The sequence below is a fragment of the Staurois parvus genome, unplaced genomic scaffold (assembly GCF_062004578.1).
Source record: "Staurois parvus isolate SC_StPar_1 unplaced genomic scaffold, SC_StPar_1.0 ptg002686l, whole genome shotgun sequence".
NCBI classification, from domain to species: domain Eukaryota; kingdom Metazoa; phylum Chordata; class Amphibia; order Anura; family Ranidae; genus Staurois; species Staurois parvus.
In genome coordinates, this window is record NW_028320482.1 from 2,103,416 (window position 1) to 2,129,211 (window position 25,796).

Consider the following 25,796-nt stretch of genomic DNA (forward strand, 5'->3'; position numbering starts at 1 on the left):
GGCCAGTACACAGATCTGTCATCGGCCGTGTTCGAGGTACACGGCCGGTGACAGATCTCGCCACAGCACGGCCCTGCAAGCACACGCAAGGCGTGGTCTGGGAAGGACATCATATGAAGCCCTCCTGGAGGGACGAAGTGTTCTCCCGGACATCATTTGGCCATAGGCTGGGTGGCAAGTAGTTAAGAAGGCTTCTTTTTATTAGGGTTTTAGCCTGCTTTCTTTTAACTGAGAGACCCTGACTGGAAGGTGGGGACACTCTGCTGCTATACCCATATGGAACAGTATTGTGTGTTTTTCTGGTAAAGGTGAACAAACCCTTTAAATGAGGGTTTTGGGGGGAAGCCTTAAATCTATACATGGTGATAAGAGACCAGCATGGTTTCCCGGGACGCCATCAGCATCATTGTACTCGAGCAGAGCGTACTTTGGCTGTGCAATACTTTTTGTTCTTTTTATACACTTAGCTTTGCTTACAAACACCAGCAGCCCCCCAATCTAATGCTACTGTTATCTATGATTAGAATCATCAACCAAAATTCAATTCCTGGAAATCGGGGTCAAACTCAGTGCAACCCAAATCCGAATCTCATCCCTCGTTACAGGAGACTGCTTAGATGAGAAGGTGACCCATCTCCACAATGAGGAGAATGTTGTGCCCCTGAAGGGGGTAATCTGGGTTCCCACACTATGTGTGTATCATCATCTGCTGGAGATAAAAGACATCACAGTGACTATGGAGGAAGAGGACGGACGGGACTATGGAGGAAGAGGATGGACGTGACTATGGAGGAAGAGGACGGACGGGACTATGGAGGAAGAGGACGGACGCGACTATGGAGGAAGAGGACGGACGCGACTATGGAGGAAGAGGACGGACGCGACTATGGAGGAAGAGGACGGACGCGACTATGGGGGAAGAGGACGGCCATGACGGGGGGGTTACTGGGTGTAAATAGGAAATAACATCTTATTACCTCCTCTGCTGCCACTTCCACCAACGTCTCCTCTCTACTTCCTCCCCACTCACCTCTCACCCGGAATTTCCTGTCTGTACCTGACATCACTTCCTGTCTGTATTCCATAGAGACTTCCATTCTCTGTATAAGTCACATCACCACCTTGTGGAGCTCAGAGGAACTGCAGCCTCAAGAACTGTCTCAAAGTGTGAACACGGCCTTGTCATTATTGCAGGATAGTCCCAGGATTTTAGCTCCTGTCCCATCGCATCTGCATTATCCAGGTTCCAGGACTCTGTACAGAGCGGCAGTGAGCTGATGATGGCTGGAACACTCTCCGGGTTCCATCACCAGGCACTGCAATGATACCAGACTGTTGGGAATCGCGATCTCCTCTCTGACAGTGAAAGTTGAACGCCGACATCAGTGGAGAGGCAGCGGAGGGTGTAGTTAGGTAAATACCACCAATACTGGGCTGGGGTTGCACTTTGTTCTCATTGACTCCAACCAAGGAACTTATTTTATTTCAATGACACCAATGATGGGATTGAGTTTATCCCACAGACACCAATGATGGGTCTTATTGCACCTTTCACTGACACCAACAATGGAGCTTCTCCTATAGAACTTGTCCGTAAATAGAGACATCCTATGTGTGCATCCACTCGATATGCAGGATAGTCCCAGGATTTTGGCTACTGTCCTATCATATCTGCATTACACAGGATCCAGAACACGGTGTAGAGCGGCAGTGAGGTGATGACGGCTGGAACACTCTCTGGGTTCCATCACCAGGCACTGCAATTTTACCAGACTGTTGAAATCTCCTCTCTGACAGTGAAAGTAGAACTCCGACCTCAGCAGAGAAGCAGCAGGAGGGTGGGATCAGGTAAGTACCACCACTGACCACCAATACTGGACTGGGGTTACACTTTGTTCTCACTGACTCCAACCAAGGGACTTATTTTATCCCACTGACACCAATGATGTGATTGCGTTTATCCCACTGATACCAATGATGAGATTGCATTGATCCTACTGACACCAATGATGGGTCTTATTGTACCTTTCACTGACACCAACAATGGAGTTTATTTTTCTCCTATAGAACTTCTTGTGTGTAGATACCATAGAGACATCCTGTGTGTGCATCCTCTCGATATGAGTGACATCAACAACTTGTGGAGCTCACAGGAACTGACGCCCCAAGAAATGTCTCAGTGTGAACACGGCCTCGTGCTGCATATGTACCGTATATCTGAAACATGTGCACTAGAGATGAGGTTCAGGTTCACCACTAACGTGGGTTTGAGCTAAAGCCTGAGGGTTGAAGACTCACATTCCATGCCCATGAAGTGGCTCACCTCTATGACGTACGCAAGAAAAAGTTACATCTTAGAAAGATTTGTTTTAAATGTTTTCCGCTAAATGACATTTCCTTATTGGTCTCCTTTTGCCAGTAAGTTCCAGTTCAGCTTCCCTTCCTGCCAGCAGTTCTGGTTCAACCTATGTTCATGCCAGAAGCTCCAGATCTAGCCTGTCTCGGTATCAGCAGTGCCAGTCCAGCCTTGCCCGGTGCAATCGGTTGTAGTCTTTCCAGATCCTGTGCCAGTTGTTTCAGTCCTGTTAGCATTAGTTGTTCCTGTCTGTGCCAGCCGCTCCAGTCTTGCCCCTTTTTGTACTAGCCACCTCAGTTTGGCCTGTCATTGTATCAACTGTCGTTCTGAGTTCTCCTGACTTCCTCCCCACTCACCTCTCACCCAGAACTTCCTGTCTGTGCCCAACGTTGCCGCCTCCTGCCTGTGCCCGACGTCGCCGCCTCCTGCCTGTGCCCGACGTCGCCGCCTCCTGCCTGTGCCCGACGTCGCCGACTCTTGCCTGTGCCCGACGTCGCCGACTCCTGGCTGTGCCCGACGTCGCCGCCTCCTGCCTGTGCCCGACGTCCCTGCCTCCTGCCTGTGCCCGACGTCGCCGCCTCCTGCCTGTGCCCGACGTCGCCGACTCCTGCCTGTGCCCGACGTCGCCGCCTCCTGCCTGTGCCCGACGTCGCCGACTCCTGCCTGTACCCGACATCGCCGCCTCCTGCCTGTAGCCGACGTCGCCGACTCTTGCCTGTACCCGACGTCGCCGCCTCCTGGCTGTACCCGACGTCGCCGACTCTTGCCTGTGCCCGACGTCGCCGACTCTTGCCTGTGCCCGACGTCGCCGACTCTTGCCTGTGCCCGACGTCGCCGCCTCCTGGCTGTGCCCGACGTCGCCGCCTCCTGCCTGTGCCCGACGTCCCTGCCTCCTGCCTGTGCCCGACGTCGCCACCTCCTGCCTGTACCCGACGTCGCCGACTCCTGCCTGTACCCGACGTCGCCGCCTCCTGCCTGTACCCGACGTCGCCGCCTCCTGCCTGTACTCGACGTCGCCGACTCTTGCCTGTACCCGACGTCGCCGCCTCCTGGCTGTACCCGACGTCGCCGCCTCCTGCCTGTACCCGACGTCGCCGACTCTTGGCTGTACCCGACGTCGCCGCCTCCTGGCTGTACCCGACGTCGCCGCCTCCTGGCTGTACCCGACGTCGCCGCCTCCTGTCTGTACCCGACGTCGCCGACTCTTGCCTGGACCCGACGTCGCCGACTCTTGCCTGTACCCGACATCGCCGCCTCCTGGCTGTACCCGACGTCGCCGCCTCCTGCCTGTACCCGACGTCGCCGCCTCCTGCCTGTACCCGACGTCGCCGCCTCCTGCCTGTACCCGACGTCGCCGCCTCCTGTCTGTACCCGACATCGCCGCCTCCTGTCTGTAGCTGACATCGCCGCTTCCTGCTTCTACCCGACATCACCGCCTCCTGTCTGCACCCGACATCGCCGGGCCACATGGACCAGTGGAATCTCTATGCCTGGCAGTACAATGCCATTCATTTGAGTGGAAACTCATCACTGCAAAAATGGTTGTAAAGGCTCAAAGTTTTTTATTGTCATGGATTCTATGCATGAAGGTGAAAAACCTTCTGTGTGCAGCAACTCCCCCATCCCCCTTAATACTTACCTGAGCCTCATCGTGATCCAACGATGTGAATGGCAGCCTCGGCTGTCCCGGGTCCCTGCCTCTTCATTGGCTAAGATAGCAAGCAGGAGCCATTGGCTCCCACTGTTGTCAGTCAAAACCAGTAGGCCAATGAGGAGAGAGGGGATGGGGCCAAGCAACAGCTCCGTGTGTAAATGGACACACGGAGCAGCGGGTGCCCCTGTAGCAAGCTGCTTGGTGTGGGGGCACCCGACAGGAGGAAGGGGCCAGGAAAGCCCGCAGGGGACCCGAGAAGAGGAGGATCCAGACTGCTCTTTGCAAAATCACTACACACAGCAGGTAAATATAGACATGTTTGTTATTTAAAAAAAAAAAAAAAAAATTACCTTTAGGATTGTTTTGAAGAATTCAAAATATTTTTGGGCCTTACACTAAATATGGGATTCACCAAAAAAAAAAAAAAGAAGTCCACATACCCCATTCACCATATGCCACTTCATTCCTCCTCGAGGATGAGTACACACTATGTGATTTCTACACTTCAATGACACTGCCCTGTGCCCTATCCGAAGTCATCCTGCATACAACAAACTTTATTTAAATTAAACCACTTATCAGTTTTTTTTTTTTACAGAAATTTCCCCAAATTTAGATCCCTGACAGACATCTGTGTTGATTAGTCCCTCCATTTTACTGGCAGGCTGGGCAAACAATATATATATATCCAAGGTAACTGTAAGATATGAGGTGAAGTTATACAAACTTTGTGAGAAGCCCACAGGGTACATGTGACTTCCTGGTTTATGAAGGAGAAGACAGACAGCTGTAGCCTTCTTGATGCCCAACTTATAGGGGGTGCAGTGAAAAAATTGTATGGGACCTTGTATCACCCCTATGCCATTAGGGATACCACCTCTATATAGACAATTTGTACACCAGCCTTCCCCTATTCTGCCACCTTTATCTCTGGAAATCTGTAGCCTGTGGTACAGTTTGACCAAATTGGAAGGGCTTCTTAGAAAGATTGGCCACCACAAAGCTGAAAAGGGGGGAGTCATCCCCAATGTGCAGAATTAAATTTTGGTCCTCAAATGGAGGGATAAGCGGGATGTGTATGTCCTTTCTTCCATCCATCGAGACTTCTCAATAGAAATCCAAGGAAGGCAGAGTCGAGACCAAAAACCTGATTGCATACATGACTACAACCAGTTCACGGGAAGTGTAGATTATAATGACCAAATGATGCAGCCCTACCTGGCCTCCAGAAGATCCATTCATGACATCAAAAGGGGGTGGGGTTGCATATGTGATGTCACTGGGTGGCCCCGCCCCTTGCATATATAAGAACTGTCAAGCCAGCAGGGCAGTCAGACGGCGGGAGGCATCGTGATTGCTGTTGTATCTACTTTGGGGGATTATCTTTTATTTTTCTCCTTTTAATAAAGGACTTCTCAAAGACTGTCTCCTGTCTTTTTTCATACTATTTTTTTTTTTTTGTGAATGGGTAGCGGTACCATGTTCATTCACATAGGGGGGCCGGGATCTGGGTGCCCCTTTGCTAAAGGGGGCTTCCAGATTCTTATAACACCCCCAAAACCACCAGCCACTGTAGTGGGGAAGAGGCCCTTGTCCCCATCAACATGGGACAAGGCGCTTTGGACAGCACCCCCCTATGTTGAGTATGCCTGGTATGGCCCTTTCCTGACCTGCTGGGCTGCATGCTCAGATAAGGATCTAATAGGGATTTTGGGGACGACCCCCACGCCATATTTTATAAATTTTGGTGTGGGGGTTCCCCTCAAAATCCATACCAGACTCGAAGGGCTTGGTATGGATGAAGGGGGGGACCCCACACCAAAATTGAACCCCACCCACAGACCCCCAAAACCACCAGCCATGGTTGTGGGGAAGAGGCCCTTGTCCCCATCAACATGGGGACAAAGCGCTTTGACAGCACCCCCCTATGTTGAGTATGCCTGGTATGGTCCGGGTGGGGGGGGCGCTCGTTCATTTCCCCCCCTTTCCTGACCTGCCATGCTGCATGCTTGGATAAGGGACTACTATGTATTTTTTTTAATTTTGGTGTAGGGGTTCCCTCAAAATCCATACCAGACTCAAACTGCTTGGTATGGATGGACCCCACATGGTCTTTAAACTTTTTTTTTAATTGTTGGCAATTCTGTTTTTTTTTTTTTTACATTCAGCTGTCATTGGGGAACCCCGCTGACAGCTGACGACTAACAGGTTGTTCAGAACTTGGCGACCACCCATTCCTTAACAACCCATGACAGTACTGACAGAAAGCAGTACATACCGCATGCCTGGACCACTACTTAATTACCGCATGCAATTAATTATTTATTGACTTTAAGGTCTTTCTATGCAGTATTTACTGAGTGTTTTTGCTATTTTTAGTAAATACTGCCTACTAGCAATAGCGAATTGACATTTTCAGTATCGCATGCGATATGTGGTCATGTGACTGACGTAACTCATGTGATAAGCTTTAGTGAATTGCACCCAATATACCTGTTCCAGTGGGCCCTGTACAACTCTTACATCATCTATTATAAGACCTGGCCCCTACCGAAAGTATCAAGGAGGACATTATCACAACTCTTGTCTATTAGGAAGGCCCTGCACCTGAACACCTTCGTTCTGATGCAGCGAGCAGGCTGCACGAGAGACACTTCCCCAATATTATCCCCACCAAAACAGGCCGAAACCCCCTCAAAAAATTCAGTGTGTGCACCAGTAGTAGAATTATACTATTACTATTGTCCCCAGTGTCCCTCACAACCTGGCCTCTGTATGGGAGAAGGTTTCCATCACTACCATACCTCACTACGATATTGGTGAAGGTAAGGTGAAGACATGTATCTGACTCCCTGCCATTTCCCTGTATCTGATGTCATGTGCGCCGACCATTTGCCTGTTTTATCAACCAAGTTTTTGCCTGCTGCCTTGTTTGACCATTTGCCTGCATACTGACCACGCCTCGGCCTTCCGCCTAAACTGACCCTGGCTTGTTAACTGACCATGTTTTTTGCCTGCCGCTTGGACTCATTTTTGCTTGCTGTGACAATGCAAGGCCCCGACCCTGTAGTACTGGGATTCAAGACAACACAGGAGTTTCACTTACGCAGAGTGACTGGCTCCAGAGTATTGTTTCAAAGCAGAGAAAACTAAGCTTTTGGTTTTCTCCGAGATTCCCAGATCAGAGTCTGAAGTCCAGAGGCTTTGAAGAGCTTTTATTGGGAAGAAGCCTCTACCCCTGTCCAAATCTTACCTTACCAAAGCCCTAAGCCTGATGCTTCTGACTGCTGCCTGGACCAATTCTTTGGTTATGACCATGTCTCTGCCTGCTGCCTGTACTGACCCTGGCTTGTTTAATCGGCAATGCTCCGGTCTTCTGCTTGGTCCACTCTTTTGCCTGTTTGCTGACCACATCTCTGCCTGGCACAAGGCACTGTCCCATCTGCACATCCCACTGGCTACATTCCTACAGGACGCCAGTCCCACCCATCCTCTATGGACAACTGCACTACCAAACCACACTCTTTTGTTTGCCATTTGTCCAGCCTTCTGTACTTCCTGGCCAGCCAACAGCATTCTTCTATGGGGCAGCCACGTACCAGTAGGTTAGGCCTCCTTGGCTTTCAGAAACAGGGAATGCTGTAGGTGAAGCTACACTACGCTATATTCAGTGGCCACTCGTACAGAGGTGACCATTACAGACCATTGTTTTCTATAGAGTGTTGGTTGATTTTTTTTTGATACATAGGTTGCAACGTTGGGTACATAATCAGTCCAAACGTTAAGAAAGGTTTTACACACGTGGTATCCTCATACTCAGGTGGAGTAGTAAAATGTGTTTTGGGGTGTAATTCTAAGGTCCCTTTCACAAAGCAGGTCCAATCAGGTCCATCTTTCAGTTTTTCAGGTAGACCTATGGAGAAGAGAGTGTAAAAAAAACAGAAGGGAATCCACCCACTTCTGTTTAGTAGTTTGATGTAAACAGACAGCGGAGCCTGCTTAAACCTGGCCACCCATAGAGCGGAGCAGGCTATGTACAGTCAGGTCCATAAATATTGGGACATGGACACAATTCTAACATTTTTGGCTCTATACACCACCACAATGGATTTGAAATGAAACAAACAAGATGTGCTTTAACTGCAGACTGTCAGGTTTAATTTGAGGGTATTTACATCCAAATCAGGTGAACGGTGTAGGAATTACAACAGGTTGCATATGTGCCTCCCACTTGTTAAGGGACCAAAAGTAATGGGACAGAATAATAATCATAAATCAAACTTTCACTTTTTAATACTTGGTTGCAAATCCTTTGCAGTCAATGACAGCCTGAAGTCTGGAACGCATAGACATCACCAGACGCTGGATTTCATCCCTGGTGATGCTCTGCCAGGCCTCTACTGCAACTGTCTTCAGTTCCTGCTTGTTCTTGGGGCATTTTCCCTTCAGTTTTGTCTTCAGCAAGTGAAATGCATGCTCAATCGGATTCAGGTCAGGTGATGGACTTGGCCATTGCATAACATTTCACTTCTTTCCCTTAAAAAACTCTTTGGTTGCTTTTGCAGTCTACTTTGGGTCATTGTCCATCTGCACTGTGAAGCGTCCAATGAGTTGTGAAGCATTTGGCTGAATATGAGCAGATAATATTCCCGAAACACTTCACAATTCATCCGGCTGCTTTTGTCAGCAGTCACATCATCAATAAATACAAGAGAAGCAGTTCCATTGGCAGCCATACATGCCCACGCCATGACACTACCACCACCATGCTTCACTGATGAGGTGGTATGCTTAGGATCATGAGCAGTTCCTTCTCCATACTCTTCTCTTCCCATCACTCTGGTACAAGTTGATGTTGGTCTCATCTGTCCATAGGATGTTGTTCCAGAACTGTGAAGGCTTTTTTACATGTCGTTTGGCAAACTCTAATCTGGCCTTCCTGTTTTTGAGGCTCACCAATGGTTTCCATCTTGTGGTGAACCCTCTGTATTCACTCTGGTGAAGTCTTCTCTTGATTGGTGACTTTGACACACATACACCTACCTACTGGAGAGTGTTCTTGATCTGGCCAACTGTTGTGAAGGGTGTTTTCTTCACCAGGGAAAGAATTCTTTGGTCATCCACCACAGTTGTTTTCCGTGGTCTTCCGGGTCTTTTGGTGTTGCTGAGCTCACCGGTGCATTCCTTCTTTTTAAGAATGTTCCAAACAGTTGTTTTGGCCACGCCTAATGTTTTTGCTATCTCTCTGATGGGTTTGTTTTGGTTTTTTCAGCCTAATGATGGCTTGCTTCACTAATAGTGACAGCTCTTTGGATCTTATCTTGAGAATTGACAGCAACAGATTCCAAATGCAAATAGCACACTTGAAATGAACTCTGGACCTTTTATCTGCTCATTGTAATTGGGATAATGAGGGAATAACACACAACTGGCCATGGAACAGCTGAGAAGCCAATTGTCCCATTACTTTTGGTCCCTTAACAAGTGGGAGGCACATATGCAAACTGTTGTAATTCCTATACCGTTAACCTGATTTGGATGTAAATACCCTCAAATTAAAGCTGACAGTCTGCAGTTAAAGCACATCTTGTTCGTTTCATTTCATATCCATTGTGGTGGTGTATAGAGCCAAAAATGTTAGAATTGTGTCCATGTCCCAATATTTATGGACCTGACTGTATGTCCTCCCTGCATAATATTGAGAAGATGGATGTGTCATCCACCTGCTCTCCTCCTATCAGCAGGGGATCTGTGAGCAGATCCACCACTGATTGGGACTGATCTCCCCCACATCTTAAAAGGGGCCTAAGTATACCTATGCTGTGTGTTAGAAATAACTTAAAAAATGTACAATTTTGTGTATAAATAATACATTTTTTCAAACACTGGTGGCAAAAAAACACATTTTCAAAACACTCATTATGCCTCTGAGATAATACCTTGGGGTGATTGCGTTACAAAATGTGGCCTCCAAAAATATGAGTGGTTAGGAAATTAGATGTGTAACTTGTGCCCCTGAAACGTGAAGGTGCTCCTTGGATTTTGGGCACCTCTATGTGGCTAGGTTGTGAAAAGGTCCCACACATGTAGTATCACCATACTTAGGAGGAGTAGAAGAATGTGTTTTGTGGTTTAATTATAAGGATGCCTATGCTGTGTGTGGGAAATAACTTGTTAAAATGCCAATTTTGTAATATAAAATTTACTTTCATCATTTTCCAAAGAATTGTGGAAAAAAAAAATACAACTTAAAAATCCACCATATCGCTTACTAAATACTTTTGATTGTCTACTTTCCAGAAAGGGGTCACATAGGAGGCATTTGTACTGTCCTTAGAGCCTCAAGAAATGAGATAGATGTTCTGTTAAGCCTTTAAAATGGCCTGGATTGATTTTAAAAATTCTACTCCCATTGACTTCACTGGGGTTCAGAATAATGCGCAGAACTTAGGGGCGGTTCAGCGAACTTCCCCGCAAACTGAACTCAGGAATGTTTGACTCATCCCTACACCCCTCTGTGAGATCTCTGATGTGTAACAAGGTGAGATTTCCGTTTGTAACGTTTTCCGCACTCGGGGCAGGAATACATCTTCTCCCCAGTGTGAGATCTCTGATGCCTAACAAGTTTTGATTTCCATGAAAAACATTTCTTGCACTCAGGACAGGAATAGGGTTTCTCCCCCGTGTGGATTCTCTGATGTGAGTAAAGATAGGACAACCTTGAAAAACATTTCCCACACTCAGGGCAAGAATACGGCTTCTCCCCCGTGTGCAATCTCTGATGTTTAACAAGGCCTGATTTTTCTGAAAAAGATTTTCCACACTCAGGACAGGAATATGGCTTCTCTCCTGTGTGAGATCTCTGATGTCTAACCAGAACTGATGTCTGTGAAAAACATTTTCCACACTCAGGGCAGGCATATGGCTTCTCCCCTGTGTGAGATCTCTGGTGTCTCGCAAGTTGTGATTTATCTGTAAAACATTTCCCACATTCAGGGCAGGAACATGACTTCTCTTCAGTGTGAGATCTTTGATGCCTAACAAGTTTTGTTTTCCAAGAAAAACATTTCCCACACTCAGGGCAGGAATACGGCTTTTCATCTGTGTGCATCTTTTGATGTGAGTAGAGAGAGGAAAACTGTGAAAAACATTTCCTGCACTCAGGGCAAGAATACAGCTTCTCCCCCGTGTGAGATCTTTGATGTATAACAAGATCTGATTTATTTATATAACATTTCCCACACTCAGGGCAGGAAAATGGCTTCTCCCCAGTGTGGGATGTCTGATGTCTAAGCAGAACTGATTTCCGCGAAAAAGTTTTCCCGCACTCGGAGCATAAATATGGCTTCTCCCCTGTGTGAGATCTCTGATGTGTAACAAGTTGTGATTTCTGTGAAAAACATTTCCAGCACTCAGGGCAGGAATATGGCTTCTCCCCCGTGTGAGATCTCAGATGTCTAGCAAGTTGTGATTTATCTATAAAGCATTTCCCACATTCGGGGCAGGAATTTTGCTTTTCTCCTGTGTGAGATCTGCAATGTATGACAAGTTCTGATTTATGAAGGAAACATTTCCCGCACTCAGAACAGGAATGAACCTTCTCACCCGTGTGAGATCTCTGATGTACAGTGAGACTTAATTCAGAGGCAAAACTTTCCACACATTCAGGACAGGAAAATTCCTCCTCCTGAATTCCGGCACCATCCCTCACAGTACGAGGTTGCTCAGAGTCAGAGGGATTTGATGGTCCATCCACACTGTGAAGTCCACCATCCATAGCTGAGATCATTGTCTTTTCTCCGGCACAATCTCTTGTGATGTCCTCATCTTCCATTTTACATCCTGGAGATAAAGTGAGACGATCCTTTGAGGGTTTCTTGATGGCGTGTCCTGGAACAAAATATAAAAACAGGATTCATAGATACTAGATGGTTAGCTCACTTAAATCATGATTCCACCTAGATCAGATAGATTTGAGTGGGCAGATGTTCTCTGTGGATGACCCAACCAGTTGGAAATCTTTCCCCTTCAGTCAAAGGACCTTTGGTCCTCCTCCCAGATCACTTCAAAATCTAAGAAGCCAACACAATCACACGCCTAGGCACTGTCTCAGGCGATCTCTACTAATCAGAAGGTTCAAAGAACAGACTTGCAGACCCTTAGCATATTTTACGTTCACTTTTATTCTGTTTTTGGGTTCTTGAGGTTCACCTGCACATGCTAGCTGCTAATTTATATTTACCCAGCGCTGGATTACTCATTTTTATTTCTAGACCCTTAACATAGAACAAGTGACCATTGGACTAAGATTTTGGCAACACGGGAGGGTTTTTGGAGAAGTGTTTTCTACTTAACCCCTTCCCCTCCAAAGGATTCCCCCCCCCCCCCTTCCTGACCAGGCCATTTTTTGCGTTACGGCGCTGCGTTACTTTGACAATTTTGCGGTCATGCAACTCTGCACCCAAATGAAATTTACGTCCTTTTTTTCCCCACAAATCTTTCTTTCAGTGGTATTTAATTGCCTGCACGTTTTTTTATTTTTTGCACTATAAAAACAATAAAAGACTGACAATTTTGAGAAAAAAAAAAAACAATATTTTTGACTTTCTGCTATAAAACATGTCCAGAAATTTTTTTTTAAAAAATCAAACTTCATCATAAATTTAGGCCAAAATGATTTCTGCTCCATGTCTTTGCTAACAAAAAAAATCCCAATACGTGTAAATGAATTGGTTTACGTGAAATTTATAGTGTTTACAAATGGTGGTATATATACTGGAATTTTTTCTTTTTTTTAATAGCAATGGTGGTGATCAGTGACTTATAGCAGGAATGCGGCGGGCATTCTGACACCTAGGGGAAATGACTTGGTGTCACTGACGTTCCCAATACAGTGATCAGTGCTAATAAAAACTGTTCACACTCTGCTGTCAGTGTCAGTAAAGTTGTGACGTCTTGAACCCTCTCCCACCTTCTTCCGGTGTCTGCAGGCGAGGCATGCCGGGAGTTGTAGTCTCGGCGCTCCTCTGCATTTGTTCCTCTCCTGGCTGACACGTCGGGACCGCACGGAGCGGGCGATCAGATATCGTTGGTGTACAGTGGAGGAGCAGTGCTTTTTTGGTGGAGCCGTGATCATTTTCTGCCATCTAGTGGATTTCTTCTGCCTAGGTCTGTATCATCGTGTGGACCTTCATTGACCAAGGGAATACATCTACTCTTCCCATGCTGATGACTACTTTATGAACTCCATCCTTCCTACACTGCACTATTAATGTGCACTTCTGGTTAGTGTGCATTGTTACCCTAGGGTCACCACAGTTGGGACTTTTTTTGATCACTTTTTATTGTGTCACATTTATTTAATTTCTAGCGCTGCACTTTTATTTTATTTATTAACAAAAAGCATTGACACTGTACTAATGGCACTGGGCAGGAACGGGTTAACATCTGGGGTGATCAAAGGGTTAACTGTGTGCTGTTTTGCTGTGTGTGTTTTCCACTGTAAGCGCACTGCTTTGTATGGCTCTGCTATGCAGAGCCATACAAAGAACTGTGCAGGAGCTGACAGGGGAGAGATCTCTGTTTAAACACAGGTCTCTCCCCCTTGGTAATTCTCAGAGATTGCCGGGTGGCTGGGACCCGGTGATTGACAGCTAAGGCTGGGAAAGGCGGCGCGGGTAGGATGTGCATGCGCCCCTTACCCAGAACTGCGAAATATACGCAATTTTGCACACTCGTACCACCCCTGTAGCATAGGGCGGCGCAGAAGAAGTTAACAGATGTGATTCAGTTTTTTATGTTCCTTCCTAATTTTTATACCAGCAAGACTTTAAATAAAGTTTTATGTTAACCTTCAGTCTGCTCAAAGAAGAAAACTCAAGGCAGAATCTGTGTTATTACATCTGTGCTACCGTAACCAGGGAAAAAACCATGACCTAGTACTGCCAGATGAACCCCACAATCTACATCAACAGGGAGGAGCGGTTGCTTATTTAGAGGTTGGACAAAAAGGCTAACTAAATGGCTGTTCAGCTGAGCCAAACCTCTGGCTGTAAAGTGAAACATTTTGCAGCGGTATTAGTAATGATGGTAATTGCTGAACATGAGATCTTCCCACTCAAGCTGGCTGTTTGAGTATCCTGGCCCATTCAGCACTCAGCCGAGAATTGCCCACAGACAGGTGGATGTTAACAAAGAGGCAGGGATTAAAAAAAAAAAATTATAAAGTTGTGGGGTTCCCCCCACATTTACACATGTCCCTTAACCACTTGCCTACCGGGCACTTATACCCCCTTCTTAACCAAGCCAATTGTCAGCTTTCAGCACTGTCGCACTTTGATTGACAATTGCACGGTCATGCAAGATTGTACCCATATGAAATTTTAAGCATTTCTTTCTCACAAATAGAGCTTTCTTTTGGTGGTATTTAATCGCCACTGGGCACTTTACTTTTTGCGCTATAAACAAAAAAATGCAAAAAATGTGAAAAAAAAAGTTTCTTTATTTCTATTATAAATTTTTCAAACAGGTAATTTTTCTCCTTCACTGATGTCCGTTGATGAGGCAGCACTGATGAGCACTAATAGGCAGCACTGATAGGCAGCACTAATGAGGCGGCACTGATAGGCAGCACTAATGAGGTGTCACGGATAGGCGGCACTGATAGGTGGCACTGACTGGCATCACTGCTGGGCACTGACTGGCGGCACTGCTAGGCATTGACTAGCGCAACTGCTGGGCACTGACAGGCACAACCGCTGGGCACAGGTGTGTGGCACTGCTGGGTGGCACAGGAGGGTGCACTGCTGGGCGGCACTGCTGGGCACAGGTGGGCAGAACTGGTGGGTGGCACTGCTGGGCACCGATCATCAGGGTACTGATCATCAGTGCCCTGATGATCAGTGCCGATCTCTGCTCTGACAACTGCCAGTTCTCAGCAGTACTTTCATCATGCTCCGACAGCGTGAGGAAAGTGCAGCCGAGAACCGGCAATTGCATTTCCCGGTGATCAGTGTGTCATTGGACACCGCTGATCACGTGGTAAAAGGCCACTGTGATTGGCCTTTTACCACATCACGTGATCAGCTGTGTCCATAGGACACAGCGATCATGGAGATCGCCGGGTGCGCACCACTGGGGGCACACAGGAGAGCACGTTCTGGGAGGACATCATATGACGCCCTCCCAGAACTGGCCGGCCGCAGTGTAGCCGTCATTCAGCTATCTGCGGTTGGCAAGTAGTTAAGGGTTGATATAAATTTTAAGAGGGAACACCATGCAAAAAAAAAAAAAACACAGTAAAAAGTGTGAAGCCCCCTAAAATCCATAACAGACCCTTATATAAGTATGCAGGAAAGGAGGGCCCCCTTCCAGAACCATACCAGACCACATGCAATCAACATAGGGGGTACCCTGAAAAAGCACCTAGGCCCCATGTTGATGAGGACAAGGGCCTCTATCCACACAACCTTGGCCTGGTAGTTGTCGGGGTTTGCTGGTGAGGAGCTTATCAGACACAAGAAAGCCACCTTTAACCACTTAAAGTCTGGACACTTTCACCCCCTTCCTGCCCAGGCCATAGAGGGAACTTTCTTTTGTATTTATCACATTAGGATTTTTTTTATTTTTTGCTAAATAAAGGAAAAGAAGCGTGAAAATATGAAAAAAAAAACACTTTAGTTTTTTGTTATGAAATTTTTCAAATAAATAATCTTTCTTCATAAATTTAGGCCAGCAATTTCTTTGGTAAGAATAACTCAAATCAGTGTATATTATGTACCCTGTGTGAAAGTTAAAGTCTACAACTACGGGATATACATTTGAAAAGTAATCAATCCTGATATACTAACTCATTTCTTGAGGCCCTGAATTGTCAGGACAGTACAAATACCCCCCAAATGACCCCTTTTAGAAAGTAGACAGTCCAAAGTATTTAGTAAGAGGCATTGTGAGTTTTTTGAAGTTGTAATTTTTTGCTGTAATTTTTTGGAAAATTAAAAAATTAATTTTTTTTTTGTTCACATAGATATCATTTGAACAATTTCTCACACACAGCATAGGCACATTCACATTTACTCCCCAAAACACATGCTGCTACTTCTCCTGAGTATGGCAATACCCCGTGTGAGACCTTAACCACATAGAGAGACCGAAAATCCAAGGAGCACCTTCAAGCTTTCCAGGTGCATAAAGTACACATCTAATTCCCTGACTACCGATCACATTTTTGGAGGCCCAAAAGCACCAGGAAAGTGGACACTGTGGCCGTGTCCTTGCAGCGACTGCGTCCCAATAGTCATCAATGGGACTGCCTACACAATTTTTTTTTGTTTACATTTAAAGGAAAAAGAGATCACTGTCACCAGGGCAGTGCAGTGTCACTATGCTGTCATTTGAACAAGTTATTTATCACACACAGCATAGGAACATTCACATTTACTCCCCAAAACACATTCTGCTACTTCTCCTGATTATGGCGATACCACGTGTGAGACCTTTTCACAGACTAGCCATATAGAGAGGCCAAAAATCCAAGGAGCACCTTCAGGCTTTCCAGGTGCATAAATTACACATCTAATTTCCTGACTACCTATCACATTTTTGGAGGCCCAAGAGCACCAGGACAGTGGAAACTGTGGCCGTATCCTTGCAGATACTGCGTCCCAATGGTCAGCAATGGGATTGCCTACACAATTTTTTTTTTTTTTACATTTAAAGAAGAAAAAGATCACTGTCACCAGGGCAGTGCAGTGTCACCATGGTAACATTAGATTGCTCTGGTCAATGATCAGAGACACAGTATGCTGCAATGGCATACATCACGTATGATCACTAACCATAGCAGTGCAATGACACTATAGTGACACTGCAATGCTCTGGCAACTTTGATTAGTAACATCGCTTTTTTTTTTCACTTCTTCAGTGTGCAGTACAGAGCACAGCACATTGACGCAATCCATCCCAACAACTGCTCACCACAAATGATAGCTCCCTAGCGGAATATAACTGAAGGAGCGGAGTTATCACAGACATAATTGAAAAATTATGGACACAACTATTTTAGGTCAATGGTGTCATTCCAGATCCCCTGTGAAATCACTGACCAAAACTGTCCATATTTGGTCAATGACATCATCCGAGAGACTCCGCCTCTGGGCCCAGGAGCTGTCATTTGCAGAAATGAGTGACAGGATTGGATGTGTGGTCATGTTTTTTTCTTTCAGCTGGTTGGCAGGTATCATTTATCGTTGCTGACTTGGATCTGCATCACTGAATGGCATGACTGATGATAGTTCTACATCATTGGACAGTTTTTAATAAATAACTTGTCAAAAAGTGGATCTGCATGCTTATTTACTTAACATTAGGGGTACTTAGAGGAGCTATTATCTTGGGTCTACTTTAATTTTTCAAGGGAGTTTCTAGATTCCAACAAGCCCCCACCTGGAAAACCCCCACAACCACCGGGCCAAGGTTTTGGTGAAGAGGCCTATGTCCTTGTCAAACAAGCCTCACCCCTTGGCTAGCCAGGCTGCATATGTGGTCAAGGGTATGGAATAGAGTTTGAGAGGACCCCATATTTTTGGGTAGCGTTCCCCCTATAAATCCAAACCAGACCTGGTGGTTTAGTAAAAATTGAAGAAACCTCACACCAGTGTTTTTTGAGGTGTCCCTTAAAATCCACAGCAGACTGCAAGGGCCAGGCAATAATCACTCAGTGGTTGTTAGAACACCAAAAATAGAACTAAAGCCCATCCCTACGCCTTACTTTCCACCCAGCAAGACTGTTAATAAAGTTTTATATCAACATTTAGCCAGAAAGCTGCTTAAAAAAAAAAAAAAGAGACCAACTTATAAAAGGCAAAAACTCTTATCATATCTGTACCCCTGTGCCTAATACCAGGGGCGGACTGACAACTCATGGGGCCCCTGGGCTATAGGGGATCATGGGGCCCCTTTGTCCTTGCCCAAACGCAAAAAAGCCTATGAAAAAGGTACCAGGGGCATCTCATGGGGCCCCCTACTGACCCCGGGCCCTCGGACAGTGCCCAAGTTTCCAAATGGTCAGTCCGCCACTGCTTAATACTACCAGCTGACCCCAGAATCTACATAAATCATGTCTGAGTCCATAAATTGTGTTTGCAACACAGAGAAGGGAGAGAAAAGAAAGAATAGTGTAGGACGGGTATCAGTGAGTACAATCAGCCTTTATTGGCTGATTTCACTTATCTCCCGCCCTACTCTGGACCAATCAGTGTGCAGTAACAGAGCAGAGATAACAGAAGAATATATTGTGGCTCACCTGTGCTGATCTCTGTAGGAGTGTCCTCCTCTTTGAATGTCCTCGTCATTCCAGCCTCCTCCGTATATTGCTGATCATCCCTCACATACGTCTCTTCTACTTCACCCTCAACTTTCATCTTCATCAGATCTTCACCCTAAACCAACAGAATGGCAGAAATAACATCTGTAATATAGAAGGATTTATGATGTGAGATCACATAGAAAATATCATCTTGTAGAGTCCACACATCGTCTCCACATGTCAGAGAGTTCCATCACTTTATGTTCCAGACCCTCAACTCCACCAACCTGATGATGGTGAGGGATGGTGTGATCTTCCTGTGTGGAATCCCGGGAATACAGAGGACGGGGACATCTCTCTAATGGGTTCCTGGTATTAGGTGGCTCGATCATATCCTTGTGTCCTTCTGAAAACTCCTCCATCACTCCATACTCCTCATCCTCCTCTTTATTCTCTTCTTTAACAACAATATTATAATCCCCGAGGATTCCACTCTGAAAGATATAATAAAACATTCATTGTAACAAACATGCTGTGTATAAATCACAACTACCAATAATTGTCATCATCTACCTGATGATGGTGAGGGATGGTGTGACCTTCCTGTGTGGAATCCCGGGAATACAGAGGACGGGGACATCTCTCTGGTGGGTTTCTGTAGCTGGATGACTCCACCATGGTGTCCTGGTACAGATCTTTGTGTTCTTTTAGAGACTCTGACTCCTCCATTCCCCCATTCTTACCATCCTCCTCTTTTATCTCTTCTTTAACATCAACTTTAGAATTGCTCAGGTCACCACTCTGAATATAAAATATATAAATTGTAACAATGCAGATAATGTACAGATCCTAATGATACTATCAGTGATTGTTCCTCATCTACCTGATGATGGTGAGGGATGGTGTGACCTTCCTGTGTGGAATCCCGGGAATACAGAGGACGGGGACATCTCTCTGGTGGGTTCCCATGACTGGATCCATCTACCTGATGATGGTGAGGGATGGTGTGACCTTCCTGTGTGTAATCCCGGGAATACAGAGGACGGGGACATCTCTCTGGTGGGTTGCCATGACTGGATCCATCTGTAGGAAACACACACACTGACTGAATCCATTGTTTCTATGTGTTTATCAGATGATGGGGGATCTAGGTGGATCCTCCGTACTGCTCTCTCCTTTACAATAAAGTCTCCTCTTACCCGGTGATGTGAGGGGCGGCTGATTGTCCATCATGACGTCCTTGTAGAGATCCTTGTGTCCTTCTAAATACTCCCACTCCTCCATGGAGAAATAGACAGTGACACCCTGACACCTTATAGGAACCTGACACACACAATGATACAGTCACCATCCAGACACATCCCTTGTCTGTTACTGGAGAATGTCCCAGAATTCCCGGCACCGCTCACCTCTCCTGTCAGCAGCTCAGTGATCTCTCTGGTGACTTCTAGAATCTTCTTATTGCTGCTTCTCTGGTCAGGGAGGGAGGTGGAGGCAATGTGATGATCATATGATCTCCAGACTTCACTGGGAAAAAACATATATAATATCATGCCACATTCCCAGAATCTTCCTCGTCTCTTTCATCAGGTCTGTGTTTTATTAATAAAAATAAGGATAATGTCATGTGACCTCCCAGAATCCTCCTCACCTCTCCGGTCAGGTCTGCGTTTTATTAATAGAGATAAGAGCGATGTCATGTGACCTCCCAGAATCCTCCTCACCTCTCCGGTCAGGTCTGTGTTTTATTAATAGAGATAAGAGCGATGTCATGTGACCTCCCAGAATCCTCCTCACCTCTCCGGTCAGGTCTGCGTTTTATTAAAAGAGATCAGAGTGCTTTCATGTGACCTCCCAGAATCCTCCTCACCTCTCTGGTCAGGTCTGTGTTTTATTAATAAAAATAAGGATGACGTCATGTGACCTCCCAGAATCCTCCTCACCTCTCCGGTCAGGTCTGTATTTTATTAATAGAGATAAGAGTGATGTCATGTGACCTCCCAGAATCCTCCTCACCTCTCCGGTCAGGTCTGTGTTGTATTAATAGAGATAAGAGTGATGTGATGTGACCTCCAAGAATTCTACTCAACTGTCCAGTCGGCAGGTAGATGACCCTCCAGGGTGAGGTTTAGTATCCTCTCAGTCCTATGACTCCAGTCCTCCACTATCCTCATCCTATTTCATGCAGACCAGAAGCAGAGACTATTAGGCAAGTGTTCATATGTTCTAATATTATAACTCTTGCAATTTATGTAAGTAACTGAAGTCTAGTGACAGAAGTGTCTCACATATTATCCCATATCCACAATGCCAGATAACTAGGCCTGTTCTACTGTATATGTATACTGGCCACCTTGCGGCATATTATTGGGTGAACCTCTTTATTTAAAAAAAGTTTATATGCAGCTCATGTTAGCTTAGTGGTAGTCTGGGCTAGAACTAACAAAGCCTAAAACTACTCCCTTCTAACTCTAATACGAACTACCAGTTTTTTTTTACCAGAGAAAAGTTGCAGGAACTTACCCCTCCTTGGCCAACTTGCCCCCAACATTGTCGTTCCTCAGTGAAGATGCAAGGTGCAAGGTTTAGGAATGTCTAACACACAGAGTACAGCACCCCGGAGTGCATAACACATTGGGCTCAGGAGTGCGTACTGTGCAGTGCTGAGATGGGCAGGGCACAGAATAAGAATCAGCACATGGGACAGTACTTACTGAAATTTTAAGCCCTGCTAACATTTATAGGTAAAGTTGATCCAGGGAATATCCGATTGCCTCTCGGGAGATCAGGAAGGAATTTTCTCCCCTGCAGGAGCAAATTGGATTATGATTCCCAAGTACCACCTACCCGTACCCTTCGCTCCTCTCAGGACCTCCTTCTGTCTTGCTCCCTGGTCTCCTCCTCCCACGCACGACTGCAAGACTTCTCCAGGTCCTCCCCCATCCTCTGGAACTCACTACCCCAATCCATCAGATTGTCACCTTCCCTCCTCACCTTCAGGCGCTCCCTGAAAACCCACCCTCACCTAACAGCCGTCCTCCTTCATTCCTCCTACCACTCCATCCCCCACAGCCACTTCCTCCTGTACCACTACCCCCTCCCTCCTAGATTGTAAGCTCGAAAGAGTAGGGCCCTCGAACCCCCCGTGTGCTGTTTATTGTTGCTGTACTGTGCCATGTATTGTTCCCCCTCTATTGTACAGCGCTGAGCAAACCCTTTGGCGCTATATAAACTCGATGTAATAATAATAATGCTTTGCTGGGTTTTTTGCCTTCCTCTGGATCAACTGTGGGTGTAGGATTATAACTTTTTTTTTGGTTGAACTGGATGGACTTTTGTCTTTTTTTCAGCCAGATCAACTATGTAACTATGTTACCTCTTCCCATCATTGGCCATCTCTCTCCCCCCCCCCCGGATTATTGGCTGCCCGGAGTCTGCAAACAAGTGTAAAAGGCTGTGCAGGGCATTGTGGGTGAGCAACAAAAATATTCAGCCAAGAATTAAAACGCTGGAAATTGGGGTAATTCCGAATCTGAATCTCATTCCTTATTACAGGAGACTGCTAAGGTGAGAAGGTGACCCCGGAAGTGGGGGAATGTTGTGCCCCTGAAGGGGTTAATCTGGGTTCCCACACTATATATGTGTGTATCATCTGCTGGAGATAAAAGACGTCACAGTGACTATGGAGAAAGAGGACGGACAGGACTATGGGGGAAGAGGACGGACGTGACCATGGGGGAAGAGGACGGACGCGACCATGGAGGAAGAGGACGGACGCGACCATGGAGGAAGAGGACGGACGCGACCATGGAGGAAGAGGACGGACGCGACCATGGAGGAAGAGGACGGACGCGACCATGGAGGAAGAGGACGGACGCGACCATGGAGGAAGAGGACGGACGCGACCATGGAGGAAGAGGACGGACGCGACCATGGAGGAAGAGGACGGACGCGACTATGGAGGAAGAGGACGGACGTGACTATGGAGGAAGAGGACGGACGTGACCATGGAGGAGGACGGACGTGACTATGGAGGAAGAGGACGGATGTGACTATGGAGGAAGAGGACAGACATGGCCATGGAGGAGGACGGACGTGACCATGGAGGAAGAGGACGGACGTGACCATGGAGGAAGAGGACGGACGTGACCATGGAGGAAGAGGACGGACGTGACCATGGAGGAAGAGGACGGACGTGACTATGGAGGAAGAGGACAGACATGACGGGGGATTACTGGGTGTAAATAGGAAATAACATCTTATTACCTCCTCTGCTGCCACTTCCACCAACGTCTCCTCTCTACTTCCTCCCCACTCACCTCTCACCCGGAACTTCCTGTCTGTACCTGACATCACTTCCTATCTTTCATAGAGACTTCCTGTCTGTACCTGACATCACTTCCTATCTTCCATAGAGACTTCCTGTCTGTACCTGACATCACTCTCTGTCAGTTATCCATAGAGACCTGACTCTTTATAGGTGAGATCCCCACCTTGCAGAGCTCAGAGGAACTGCAGCCCCGAGAAATCAAGTAAACAAGCAACTCATTTCACGGGATAAACATCAAGTGAAAAACCAAAAAGTGATATCAAAGGCCACCCAACGTGTCTTTTATACTTAAATAATTTAAATAACCAGAAAAAAAGTCTCTAAAAACTCCATCCAGAAGCACTGGAGTTTTTGAAGACATTTATTTGTAGTCATTTAATTGTAAAAGACACGTTGGATGGTCTTTGATTTCAATTTATGTTCTTTTCGCTGGATACTGATGACATGAAACGAGTCGATGATTGGCCAAAGACTGCACCCAGATAAGGTACAACCTGTGCCTACATCTTGGCCACCCCTACAGCGAATGTCTTGAGAAATCAGTGTTGAGAAAGAGGTGATGGATGAGCAGTTGAGGCTGGACAGGTTGGAGGGTGAGGCCCCTGGTGTAACATCCTCCTCTCTGTTGACTGGCTCCCCTGGTTCTGTTCAGGATCCCTCCCCAGTTCCATTGGCCACCCCTCCTGTGTTTGTAAGTATTCCTTATGTGCCTGTCCCTGTCCCCCCCAACCTACTGTACCTGCCCCCCTCGTGTCAGAACCTTCCAAATCTGTGCCCCCTGAGTCCGTTATCCCCCACGAGTCTTCCCCTCCCATGTCTGACTTGAAGGAAGGTCCCCCCCACCAGGAGTGGTGGAGGGTGACAAAAATTGTGCTGCCATCTCATCTGTAAAGAAGTCTTCTGTGAAGACTTCTACCAAAAAAGCAAGAGATGAGAGCATCTCTGAGCCTGACTGGCAGTACCTAGAGGGGAGAAGCAAGGTTGTGAGGCAGAAGAGGTGGGCGGTGGGGACGGAACAGGGACGGGAAGCTCCAGTGCCTGTCTCCAACCGTTTTTTGGGCCACCAATTTAAATATTTCTTCATCAGGCGCTTCTTCTGAACGTAGTTCAGTATCTAAAATGGAGTTTGAGGAGGCCTCGAGAAAAAGAGAGGCTTCTGGTGATGAGCAGCTGAGGGGAGCTAAGAAGCAATCCACCCAATAACCCAAATGGTGGTTCCCCCTCCGCTAAAAGTGGTGACAATAGAGCTCGTTCTATGGCCTTCTTTTTGTTCAGCCATTTAGATGCTGAAATTTTATTTTTACAAGAGACTAGGCTCACCTCCTTGGTGGATATTCATATGGCCAAGAGAGAGTGGAGGTATGGTCCATCTTACTGGTCTCTTGCGTTGTGTGGCGGTGTTGTTTAAAACCGTCATGGTAACTGTCCGGCGGGTTATTGAGGTGGAGATCGGGAGATGTATGGTCTTAGACATCCATGTGGGAGCGCAGGACTTGCGCCTAATTAATGTTTATGGGGCGCACACAAAGTGGGACAGGAAATGCCTTTTTCACAAGGATCAAGCTATTTCTTTTTACATCCCGGCAAGTGGTCTTTGGAGGTGACTTTAATACTGTGACTAGGCCCATGGACAGGAAGGACTTCAAAGACAAGCTGGGATATGATAGCTTTTTTTAAAATAGTATGGTTAGGGATGCTGGTCATGTGGATGTGCACATCAAGCACCTCCCAGACAACACAGGGTTCACCTTTCATCGAGGTAATAGCCAGAGTAGGATAGATCGTTTTTTTTAAAGGAGACCTCGGCTTTCTCTCCCCCAGTGGTGCAGGCAGTAGAGCTCTCTGATCAGAGTATGCTATCTGTGGTCTTCAATGCTTTAGACTCCCCTCAGAGGTAGGGACTCTTTAATGACTGGCATAGTACCACTGGATTGGCAAAAGGCCAATGTGGTGCCAATATTCAAAAAGGGGTCAAAATCTTTACCAAGTAATTATAGACCTGTTAGTGTAACTTCTATAGTTGGGAAGATACTGGAGAGTTTAATAAAAGACCACATAGATGAGTTCTTGCTGGAAAAAAATATTTTAAGCAACAGACAGCATGGATTCATGAAAGACAAGTTTTCAAACAAATCTGATTTCTTTTTATGAGGAGGTGAGCAAAACCTTGGACAGAGGGGTGGCGGAGGACATGGTATACTTGGACAGAGGGGTGGCGGTGGATGTGGTATACTTGGACAGAGGGGTGGAGGTGGGTGTTTTATACTTGGACAGAGGAGTGGCGGTGGACATGGTACACTTGGACAGAGGGGTGGCGGTGGACGTGGTATACTTGGACAGAGGCGTGGCGGTGGATGTGGTATACTTGGACAGAGGGGTGGCGGTGGATGTGGTATACTTGGACAGAGGCTTGGCAGTAGATGTGGTATACTTGGACAGAGGGTGGTGGTGGACATGGTATACTTGGACAGAGGGGTGGCTGTGGATATGGTATACTTGGACAGAGGGGTGGTGGTGGACGTGGTATACTTGGACAGAGGGGTGGCTGTGGATATGGTATACTTGGACAGAGGGTGGTGGTGGACGTGGTATACTTGGATTTTGCAAAAGCATTTGAAAAAGGTTCCCACACACGGCTAATGTGTAAGGTAAAGTCTACATGCTTAGAAAACTCTGTATGTAAATGGATAGAAAACTGGCTAAAAGATCGTATTCAGAGAGTAGTGGTTAATGATTCATACTCTAAATGGTCTAGGGGTGTCAGTGTTCAGTGTTGGAACCAGGGTCGGACTGACAACTCATGGGGCCCCCGGGCAATAGGGGATCATGGGGCTCCTGTGTCCTTGCCCAAACTCAGAAAAGCCTATGAAAAAGGTACCAGGGGCATCTCATGGGGCCCCCTACTGACCCCGGGCCCTTGGGCAGTGCCCGAGTTTTCAAATGGTCAGTCCGCCCCTGGTTGGGTCCTTTACTTTTTAATATATTTATAAACAATATGGGGTCTGAGATTAAAAATCCCATTTCAGTCTTTGCAGATGACACCAAGCTGTGAATAACGTCCTTACAGGATGTCTCCAACTTACAAGCCGACCTCAATGCTGTGTAATTGGGGGACTATGGGGCCAATGAGGTTTAATGTTGATAAATGTAA

The 25,796-nt window shown here is 46.5% G+C and overlaps 2 protein-coding genes across 2 annotated transcripts in view; both read right to left on the minus strand.

The window, feature by feature from the left end:
- LOC149429940 (uncharacterized) overlaps positions 1-18,448 on the minus strand; it is a 41,295-nt gene extending 22,847 nt beyond the window's left edge. Inside the window, exons 1-3 of the mRNA XM_089666372.1 lie at positions 18,313-18,448; positions 10,519-11,900; positions 978-1,018 (exon numbers count right to left, since the gene is read on the minus strand). Of these exons, the coding sequence (XP_089522498.1) occupies positions 978-1,018; positions 10,519-11,900; positions 18,313-18,436 (1,547 nt within the window). The 5' untranslated portion in view covers positions 18,437-18,448. The remainder of the gene's footprint in view (positions 1-977; positions 1,019-10,518; positions 11,901-18,312) is intronic.
- Positions 18,449-18,521: 73 nt separating this feature from the next.
- On the minus strand, positions 18,522-24,062 carry LOC149429941 (uncharacterized). The gene is made up of 7 exons (XM_089666373.1): positions 24,021-24,062; positions 22,582-22,634; positions 19,725-19,842; positions 19,515-19,638; positions 19,199-19,398; positions 18,889-19,116; positions 18,522-18,809 (listed from the first exon to the last, which is right to left on the minus strand). The coding sequence occupies exons 1-7, from the start codon at positions 24,060-24,062 to the stop codon at positions 18,522-18,524; spliced, it is 1,053 nt and encodes a 350-aa protein (XP_089522499.1).
- Positions 24,063-25,796: the final 1,734 nt, after the last annotated feature.